The sequence below is a fragment of the Podarcis gaigeae genome (genome assembly GCF_964106915.1).
Source record: "Podarcis gaigeae genome assembly, chromosome: 8".
Classification (NCBI taxonomy): domain Eukaryota; kingdom Metazoa; phylum Chordata; class Lepidosauria; order Squamata; family Lacertidae; genus Podarcis; species Podarcis gaigeae.
Window position 1 is genome coordinate 65,904,729 of NC_139684.1, and position 10,598 is coordinate 65,915,326.

Consider the following 10,598-nt stretch of genomic DNA (forward strand, 5'->3'; position numbering starts at 1 on the left):
AGTGGAAGGATGATTGGCAAAGGTGTGCCCTTGCCTTGCCTCTTTTCCAGTGTGCCTTCTGCTGGGCCCTGATCTCAAGGTTATTAGAAGGGAGCTGCCCACACTACCACACTTTTCAGAGTCCCTCAACATGTGCCTGCTAACGCCTGTTTTCCACACTGATGTGGTCTAGCAGTGAATTGTAAATGTCAATTAGATAACTTTAAAGGGTTTTCTTAATTGTTCAGGCAAGCAAGTGAAGCTTCAGTAACTGTGTATTTATGTCCATCACCTACAGCTGGTACCTGACGGCTTGGCGACATATAGCAAATTTGTAAAAACAAATGGAGCCTATATCTGAATCGGGTGCAGCACTACAGACATAATGTTGGCCACACAAATGAGTGTTTGTGATATTCCTGAGTTGGTGTGATCATGAGCAGGCTCCCAGGACTGCACTTCCCACCTTTGGCAGGAGAAGGTTGTTTGTGTGAATTATTCACCAGTGCTTTATCTTAAAGCAGTTCCTGTACTGGACACTTCACTATTTCTAACTGAATCCAATCTGTATTTGGCTAGATCACTTTCAAATGTGCAGGAAGAGGGACAGTTGGAGCTCCTAAAAATTGGTGGTCCTTTGGAGAGGACTTCCCAAATGTTCAGGACACACGTCGCAAATATATGTATGCACATATATTCCTTTCTAGCTTCTGCCTGAAAAAGTATGGAATATGCAGCCCCACCTCACTCTATAAAGGTCTGATGCAATGAGAGCAATCTGGGGAGCTGGAGAGTCCCCTCTATACCAGTGTTAGAAACTGAGATAAATGGCACCTTTAAGATAGGTTATGGGTGCAACAACAGAATGTCTGTTGTTGTTTAGTTGTGTCCGACTCTTTGTGACCCCATGGACCAGAGCACGCCAGGCGCTCCTGTCTTCCACTGCCTCCCGCCGTTTGGTCAAACTCATGTTGGTAGCTTCTAGGACACTGTCCAACCGTCTCGTCCTCTGTCATCCCCTTCTCCTTGTGCCCTCAATCTTTCCCAGCATCAGGGTCTTTTCCAGGGAGTCTTCTCTTCTCATGAGGTAGCCAAATTATTGGAGCCTCAGCTTCAGGATCTGTCTACCCCCTCTCTTCCAAATAAAAGCTTTATTTCAGTATTATATGCAAACCTCATTCTAATGAGTCAAATTTATATGTGGTGGTTTCCTTTTTTAAAGCCATAATCTTTATTGAAATTTTAACAATACATAATGAAAACAAAATAGGCGAATATAAAATGTTGACTAAGCAAAAGAACCTAACAGTGGGAATGTGCATAAACACAGCTCATAGAACATGCAATTGTAACAGTAGGGGACACAACTTGTATTTTAATTTTGTTTAATTAATAAACTCCATTCTCTTGCTGCTTCACGTGTGCTCTCATAATGTTCCCCAGCTGCAGCTGCCCTGCCTTGCACACATTAGCAGGAGAATCATTGGGATTGAAAGTCTTTTGACAGGGGCTGTTCTCTGACTCTTCATGGGCGCACAGCACCACTCTGGTACTGAAAATGGTAGCCTCTTACTAGACTTTCAATCTAAATGATCCAGCAAGATGCTACAGTTTTCAGTACCAGAGTGGTTCTAATCTTGATGGCATTGTTGTATTTCTTCCTGACTTGAATGTTCTGGAAGTACTCTTTACTTGGGGTCCATTGAAGCCTTGGAAGGGAAGGGCTTTTATCTGATGTAGTCCATCTTGTCCTTTTGCTGATTTTTAGATACCCGTCTAATATGGTCTATCAGAATGGTAGCATTGGTTCCAATGAGAGTGTTGATGCCAACTACTACCCCCCGCCTCCGCAGCCAGATTCACCATCGCCTCCTTTGTTCACAGAGGACAGTCTTCCACCACCACCAATGGAATTTAGGTAAGCACCACTGAAGGACCACAATCAGTGGAATGAAAGAAGCAAGCTGCTTTGTTTTTCCATAAAACAAGTGCTTCCAGTAAGACCACAGTGAGCCTGTCATATAGACCCCATCCATGAAGCTTGTAGAGGTAGCTTGGGAGGAGAAGTGCCCATTATTGCTTTTTAAGCAATCCACAAAACACCTCACAAACAAGGGTGCTGCCCTGTGGTTTCTTGCCAGATACTTCTTAGGGTTGTGTTGCACAGCACATTTAACCTTCATGGAGAGGTCAGATTTCCTCCATTTAGGCTGCTATGTGCAACCCAAGTGTCTTGCCATGATTGCACATGACCGTCAGCCACTGTGAATCCAGTTGGTGAGGAACAGCTGTAGTTACTCTCCAGACTGGGGAAGCGTTTAACTAAGAGGGAGAGTATACTTCTCCTTAGGGGAGGTATGTGGAGGAGGGGGGGAGTTTAGGTGAGAATTCACATACAGTGGTACCTCGTCGAGCGTCCACAGCAAACCCAGAAGTACTGGAACAGGTTACTTCCAGTTCACCACTCGTGCATGCGCAGAAGTGCAAACTGTTCTGCACACGTGCGTAGATGCAGCACTTTGTCCAGCATCCTTTTCGGCCAGCGACCCGGGCTCCAGAACAGACCCTGGTCGCAAAATGATATACAGTACTGTATTACTTTTCATTACCACGAGGGCTTCAAACTTTACTTACCTGAAAATCGATGTCTCTGTCATCCTGACATTCCTATGCAATCTTGTGTTAATGTGCCATATTCCTAAATCAAGTTCCGATGGATTTCCTTCCCTCTTCAGGGTTGCTTTAAGAGTGGTTCCTGTAGCTATCTTAGCTGGAAAATGCTAGTGTGGAATGATGGGATTCCAAGGTACCCGCATTTGCTGGAGCTGGATTTAAAACAAACAAACACACACACCCTGGCAACAAGAATTTTTAATCTTTTGAGCAAGCTGTGCTCAAATACTTTCACATGTGTGCATGTGTTGGAATACTTTCCAAAGTCAGCCGTTGGATGCTAAACAGAATATTGGAACATAACTCCCAAACTCCTGGATCTCTTAGCCAAGAGTGATCTAATAAATGAAGCAAGTTACTATCAGGAAAACCTGAGAGATAGTGCTTACCCTTTTCCAGTTTATGATATTTGCAAAACTCATGGGACATTTCCCCCCCTGTCTCCTTCCCAAATCTCTACTTTCAACAGCTATCCAGCACAAAATCAGAGTGGTTCCGGAGGGCTGAGAAAACCCAGCCTAGTCAGCCCAAGCCACCCTCCACCAGCTCCGCCTATTGGCTCGCCACAGGGTGCCAGGCCAGGATTTGCACCACCTCCTGCACCGCCACCCCCGCCACCGATGATTGGTGTTCCTCCACCGCCTCCACTGTCAGGCTTTCCGACTGCAGGCATCCCACCTCCACCATCTCCACCCTCATTCCCACCTCACCCCGATTTTGCCGCCCCTCCTCCACCACCTCCAGCAGCAGAATACGCTGCTGTGCCTCCACCCCTGGTACCCCCGCCAACAGGAGGTGCACCACCCCCACCTCCGCCCCCGCCCCCTCCTGGTCCACCTCCATCGTCTTTTGGCGGCATGGATGGGCCAGAAACCCATCTTCCACAACCAGATTCGGGATCAGCCAAGGCCAAGTCCTCATTGCCTGCTGTTAGTGAGGCTAGGAGCGACTTGCTTTCTGCTATCCGTCAAGGTAAGTCTCTTCACATTTTGCATATCCTAAGTTTTAATGCCTGAAACGAGACCAATGAATCTTGCAGTCCTCCAGGTGTTTTAGAGCGCCCATCAGCCTCAGCCAGCATGCCTAGTGGTCAGGGATTATGAGAGTTGTGGTCCTGCAATTCTGGACTAGACATTTCACTTGTGTGTGTGTATTTTGGTGGGGCTTACTGGAGCTGCTAGATGCCTAGTCATTTAGCAAATGTGTACTGGGAGTACTTGCAACAAACAAACCTTCCTTTTTCACTCGAGTGAGGGCATCCTCTTTGAACCTTTGCAATTTAGCCTGTTTGTAACTGTCTATCACGTGTCCTAAGCTGAGAAAGCAGTGAAAGAGCCACACTTTTTTACTCTCATTTCCTTATTACAGTGGTGCCTCACAAGACGAAATTAATTCGTTCCGCAGGTCTTTTCGTCTTGCGAGTTTTTCGTCTTGCGAAGCACGGTTTACCATAGGAATGCATTGAAAATCAATCAATGCGTTCCTGTGGAAACCGCCTTCAGACCAGGTCCGGGGACAGTTTGTCCCCCGACCTCTTCTGAAGGCCGGCGGAGGGCGAAAGTCTTTGCTTCCCCCCCGCCTGCCTTCCCGGGAGAGCGGAGACTTCTCCGCTGTCCCGGGGCGATCTTAAAATGCTGGCGGGCGGCAGCGAAGTCCCCCACCATTTTAAAAGCCCCCGGGACAGCGGAGACTTCTCTGCTGTCCCGGGGCGATTTTAAAATGCTGGCGGGCGGCAACAAAGCCTTCTCCGCTGTCCCGGGGCAATCTTAAAATGCTGGCGGGCGGCAGCGAAGTCCCCCACCATTTTAAAAGCCCCCGGGACAGCGGAGACTTCTCCGCTGTCCCGGGGCGATTTAAAAGCCCCCGGGAAGGCAGGCAGGGGGGACAAAGACTGCGTTTCTCCGCTCTCCCGGGAAGGCAGGCAGGGGGGAGCAAAGACTTTTGCCCCCCGCCGGCCTTCAGAAGAGGTCCAGGAAATGCTGGCGGTGGGGAGCAAAGCCTTTCAGCCCCCGCCGGCCTTCCTGGACCTCTTCTGAAGGCCGGAGGGGGGGGGGAAGTCTTTGCTCCCCACCGCTAGCATTTAAAAGAGGTCCCTGGAGATTTCCCTATGGGCTTTCTTCTTGCGAAGCAAGCCCATAGGGAAATTTGTTTTGCGAAGCGCCTCCAAAACGGAAAACCCTTTCGTCTAGCGGGTTTTTCGTCTTGCGAGGCGTTCGTCTTGCGGGGCACCACTGTACCTATTTGAATTCTTCACTGCCAGTGATAGTTCCACCACCAAATTGGTTCAGACCATAGCTGTAGCGGAATAGTAGGACCAGTTGAAACTTTAAAAACTGCAAATCGAAATAACTGCTGGTTTTTGTCTTTTCAAAGGGAGGCTGCTTGTTGCTGCTTTATCCCAATATGCTTTACTTCAACCTGAGATCCTTTGCCCTTGACATAATTAGTCTTCAATAAGTTTCCTGCGCCACAGTCTTCAGAGGATCATATATTAGGCCCCTGCTATGTCCTGCACCAGCAACATTAAAAAAAACAAAACCATCTCTCTTGAGATCTAGCTTGTTTTTGTTTGTTTGCTTTCAGTTGGCCCTAATAAAGGTATTTCATATTACTCCATGTCTGCCCCTCCCCCGACACTGAGCAGCCCTTATGGGGCAGTCCCACAACATTACCAAACACCACTGTTCCCCGGAAGGACCACCTCTAACCTTTTCTTTCCTCCCTCGATAGGATTCCAGCTCCGTAAAGTAGAAGAGGAGCGTGAACAAGAGAAGCGAGAAGTTGTGGGCAATGATGTGGCAACCATCCTCGCCCGTCGCATCGCAGTGGAATACAGCGATTCCGAGGATGATTCTTCAGAGTTTGATGAGGACGACTGGTCCGATTAAACACCAGCCCACCATTTGGGGGTGGGGGGAGTGGGTTTGAGAGAAAACTTATATAACTTCTGAGATTGCCAAAACCATTTCCCCCTTATTTTTCTCTCTCGTCCAGTAACCAAAGATCAATGTGCCCAACTTCCAAGTAACCACCAGCCTCTTTCCATTGTTGGGATTTGTGCCTCCTTCCAGCAAGAAGGAAACTGAAACTAACCCCAGATCTCCATATTCTCAGGGTCCTAATCAAAAAAATCTGCTCTCTTGGGGTTGGGAGATAATTTCGTAAAAACAAAAGAACATTGCCTGTCCTGTTGCAGTCAGTGTGTGTTGGTTAAAATGATGGGTATCTTGAAGGGCAATAAAACTTCCAGGCGATGCTCTTCCGCTTTACAGCTTTACAGTGTGCATTGGAAATACTCTGCAAGCAGCCGGTGATTTGCCTTATCCAGTCAAATCGGCAAATGGATTTGAATTTCTGTTCCCAACCCATCCCATCAACAATCTTCAGAATGCTCAATTCAAAATGTAAAGCCCAATGTTCATGAGAGTTGCACTATATACAGAACAGTTACTCCCCCACCCCCAATTCCTGTTTTGACAGTCTGAGGTGTGACCCAGAGGTCATAGATCCTTTTTGCCCAGTTCCATATTGCCAAGCTGGTTTTACTAGTGATAGAATTAGTACCTGCTACATGGGCAATAACTTTCTGCCATGTTCCCCAAATAGAAAGCAATAAGCACTGGGCATGATTTTGTATTGCAGACAATATAGCTGCATCATCTTGGTCTGTTGGGGGCCAAAAGTGGATCAGATTGGTTGCACATCCGTTTCAAAATTATGAGACTGTAACATCTTATATTAGAGGCTGAGCAGCAGCAATTTCAAGCCATTGGCCCAAGCTCTCTGTCTCTTCAGGCATCACATGGGGACTTTGAGGATTAAAAAGTTGGTCATCTCTATCTGCCTAGTCTGCTTCACTAGCTTGCGTTAATCCTTCAGCAGTTAGTTCCAAGGTCTGTAGCAGCAGCTTTAGATCCCCTTACCTCTTTTTAGACAGGTGCCTTTTCACATTAGCTTTTCTGGCTCAAGAGCTCTGGATACATTAGCTTCTCTGGGTCAGTTAGCTCCCTTGGCCAAGAGCTGGTGTGCAGAAGGTCCTTAAATTTATCTGGGGATCCTGGTTACTGGAATAATGACAGCCACTCCCATAATGAGGGTGCTTGTTCTGGGTGCTAATTGGGAGCTCTCCTTTTTTTTAACCTGTTTGAAATTCTTTACCTTTCCCCATGCCTTTCCTCCTTTTTCACACTGTGACATGCCTTGTAACAGCTTTCGTACGCCAAAGGAAAGGTGTCATCTTGTTTCTTTCTATCTCATGCTTCCAACCCTTTATTACATGTCCTTTTTTTTAAAAAAAAAGGGTGTCTGATGCCAGAGCTTAGTGTTTTGTTTTAGCCAAGGGACCAAAGTATTAAAAGCAGGCACAAATTTGTTTCGGTCTGAGCTCAGAGTCCCAGCGAGGGAGCGGAGAGAATTTGTATCTAAACTACACTATGAGGTTCCTTCAGACATTCCCTGATGGAAGGCTGGTGCTTTTTGCTTTTGGTGCAGAGCTGCTTTAAGCATATGTTTCCATTGTCTTGAGAAAAAGGAGACAATAGGCTCTTCAATGGTGGATTAGCACTCAATGTTAGAACACAGGATATGTGTATCATAAAAAGGCAGGGGGGAGACAGGGTGCTGCTTTCACATAGACCATGCATCCTGGAAGGTGCTGTGTCTGCTGTGATTTGGAACACTGAGTTTCTTGTTCAGGCACCAAGATCAGCAGCTGGCTTATAATGTCTGTTGTATAATGTGCCTTGCAGTTCTTCCCAGTCTTTGCTCTCAAAATCTATGCAACAGAACCTGCAGCTTTGCACTAGCGTAACTATTTAGAGATGGCATTTGTGTGTGTGGTGTTCTGTATAAGGCAGTGTTGGCCAAACTTGGCCCTCCAGCTGTTTTGGGACTACAACTCCCATCATCCCTGACCACTGATCCTGTTAGCTAGGGAACAAGTAATCAGGTCAGTGGGAGTTAGCATAGCAGTCCACCCCACCCCATCCCACCCAGTGGATGGTTGCACATTGGCTAGCAGCTTGAACCTAAGTTTGTAGTTGAGTGAACAGAAATAGGAGTAGTGGCCATCCTTAATTGTGCAGAATAAACATGTGAACTTCTCAGCATGTGCTTGGACTTCTAAAGGTTTTATAGTGGTGGTGATAACTTTCTGCAGTCTTCAGATGTGGATATAACATATGCACAGAGCAATTCATTTTAAGAGTTGAAAAATAAGTTACCTGTAACCAGTGCTATTTTTCTAGAAAAAGAGGTGCCGGAACTCACCATGAACACCTCCCTTGTTCTCTTATAATGCCAATGGTGCCCACCTGAGAGGGGCTGGAACTGAGTTCCAGTGAGTTCCAACTGAAAAAAAAGTCATGCTTGTAACTCAGGTGCTCCCTGCTAAATCTGTGTCTGCTGTTGCCCTTTGAAATGGGCAGCATGATGCATTGGAGAATGACGTGCAACCAATGGGAGTTTAAGATGAACAGTTTAAAATAAGAGATTGTTTGCCCAGATTGTATCATTGAGGCTTGTGAACCTCTGGCTGCAGCCATGTAATAGGTGCTGTCAAAATACTGAACAGCCTGCCCCATTTTTGCAGTTTAGTTTTGCAGTAGAAACAGGTATCAAGCTTTCTAAAACAAATCACACTGCCTCCTCTTGAAACATCTGCTAGTGTGTGCTGGTAACCAAAATGGAAACAAGATGTGTGTCCGGGATGGTTTCCATCAGTCAGTTGGCTTTTTAAAAAGCTATTTTGACTGTAGAATCACTTGTCTATCATGGGTGTTGTGTGGTTTCTGTTGATTGGTTTTTAACCCCTCCTTGAGGGTTCTTAAATTTTACTTAGCAGTCTTCTAAAGTAGAGTGATAGGGAACAGCCATTGTTCAGTTAAGTGAAGGGGGGGGAGCAGATTTCTTGAAAACCCTTATGCTTGATCCTTTTTAGGCCCCAGGACTCTTAAGCACATCCGCTAGAACTGTGGTACCCCCCATTGCATTCTGCAGAAAGCTTGCCCGTTACTCTGCCCCCTTCTCTTTTACTTCACAGCACATTTGCGAGTCAGTCCTTTTTTCAAGCTCTTTTGGCCTTTGCTTTTAAAGTGCTCTTTCTCTTCTTCCTTGGCTCCAATTTTCGACCACAGCCACCTGGGATGCAAAGTCTTCAGTCTTAACCCTCTCCTGCAGCCAATGAATTTCCCCTTCTTTCCTTGCTTCTCCATCACCGCTGACCAAATCCAAGGAGAAGGACCCTTGAATGTCCCAGAGGCCACAAGCAGCCTTTCAGCTCTCTAAAATGTGCCTCCTTTTGAACTACATGCTTGGGGAAAGGGGAGAGTGTCCTTTTTGGCAAGCTGTTCATGCCTTCAGAGACTCTCAAGCTGTTCTGTGTTTGATTTTCCTTTGTATGTACCTTAAAAAAAAATCTTTATAAAGTGTGGGGTGGGATAAGGGTCTGATTATATATATTTTTTTTGTATTGCCGCTTTTAACACAATTCATTTTAAATGATTTTTTTAAAAAACTAACCAATTTCTTTTTGTTTCCTGTCTAGGATGATAGATGACTTTGATAAGTGCCTTATTTCGTATGACACAAATATATTTATAAGAGTAATTATTTCATGTGTATTGTTAAGGGCTCACCTAAACAAAAGATGGAATGCTGAAAGAAACCACCTTTAATTCTCCCCCAGTTCACCTGGTGGATTTTATGGTAGAGAAACATCATTAGATGCGAATTGGTATCTGGGGGGGAAGCAGTTACGACTGGAGTTGCTTGATTCTTACTGGGGGCAAAATATTCCTATCAGACCAAGGGTTGGTTCACATGCTTCCGAGTGGTAGGCTCAATGGCTGCTGCCATGTTTTCCCAGATGGATCATCATGTATATTTTCACATGCTTATTGAATAATGAGGCATGTGGTCAGACAACCATTTTTGTTGCTGTACATGCAAAACTTACTAGATGCCCAGAAACTGGCTGTTGCCATAGATGCAGTGGTTGTGTGAACTTGCCCTTGGGTGGCTCTAAGAAAATATTGTCTGATCTTACCAGAAAATGCTATTATGAGCCCACTGTTGTTCAACACTGAGGCCAGTAACGGCTCGATGGTGAGGTGCCACCTTGGGTGAGGAAGGAAGTAACATTGCTTTCCTTCATTACCTTCAAACAGAATTTGGCCCTCCTTGTTCATCTGATTATTATTTCTGCTACAGTTCTTAATCCAGACTTTTTAAATAATTGCTTTTATAAACTCTTCCAGTCTTCTCTCTCTCTCTCTTTTCTTGAGGGACTTTTTGTAATGTACATGTGATTTTAAAAAAATACTTTTTACCATGTAAACTTTAAAGAAATGATAAATTCTTTCTAGCCAATCAAAAGTTGTGTTCATATTACTTGGAAGTGGAGGGGCGGATGACACGTTTGAGGTAGGAGAAGGGTAAGATGCTTTCTCCTTCATGCTCAGTCTGAGAATTGAAAAGGCTCTTAAACTGCGGTTGTGTCTATGCAAACTAAACTTAAAAAGGAGGTCACCTTCCTCAGCCTCCCTGTGCTCATAATGCCCCAAATAAAGAGCTAACCTTGTCATTTGTTTCCAGGAAATTCTATCTGTCAAAGCAAAAATGGTCTTGCCAGATCAGATCAAGACTGTCACATCCAGCAGTTCATCTCCCAACAGTGGCCAGCCGGATACCTTGAAGTTCATGGGTAATAGCTGTGCCCTGTTTGCAATAAGAGTGCACTGCCTTCAGTCACGAAAGCTCTGTTTTTGGCTTTATCATAGCTAATGCACATTGATAAGTCTATTTTCTGCACATTTGTCTAATCCTCAGCAAAAAACAACCAACCCACATCAACCATATGTGTAGCAGAAATTCCACTTAGATTGAGGGTGGTCCAAAGCTTATTTTAGGTGGATACACATAAAACGTCAGCTCATATTCAGGTTGTT

At 45.4% G+C, this 10,598-nt stretch overlaps 1 protein-coding gene across 3 annotated transcripts in view; it reads left to right on the forward strand.

Moving 5' to 3' along the window:
• Window positions 1-10,232, forward strand: part of WASF2 (WASP family member 2) — a 48,466-nt gene extending 38,234 nt beyond the window's left edge. For all 3 annotated transcript variants that reach the window (XM_083750857.1, XM_083750859.1, XM_083750858.1), the window contains exons 7-9: window positions 1,748-1,897; window positions 3,122-3,624; window positions 5,383-10,232. In XM_083750857.1, coding sequence (XP_083606983.1) covers window positions 1,748-1,897; window positions 3,122-3,624; window positions 5,383-5,540 — 811 coding nt within the window. In that variant the 3' untranslated portion in view covers window positions 5,541-10,232. The remainder of the gene's footprint in view (window positions 1-1,747; window positions 1,898-3,121; window positions 3,625-5,382) is intronic.
• The last annotated feature ends 366 nt before the right edge of the window (window positions 10,233-10,598 follow it).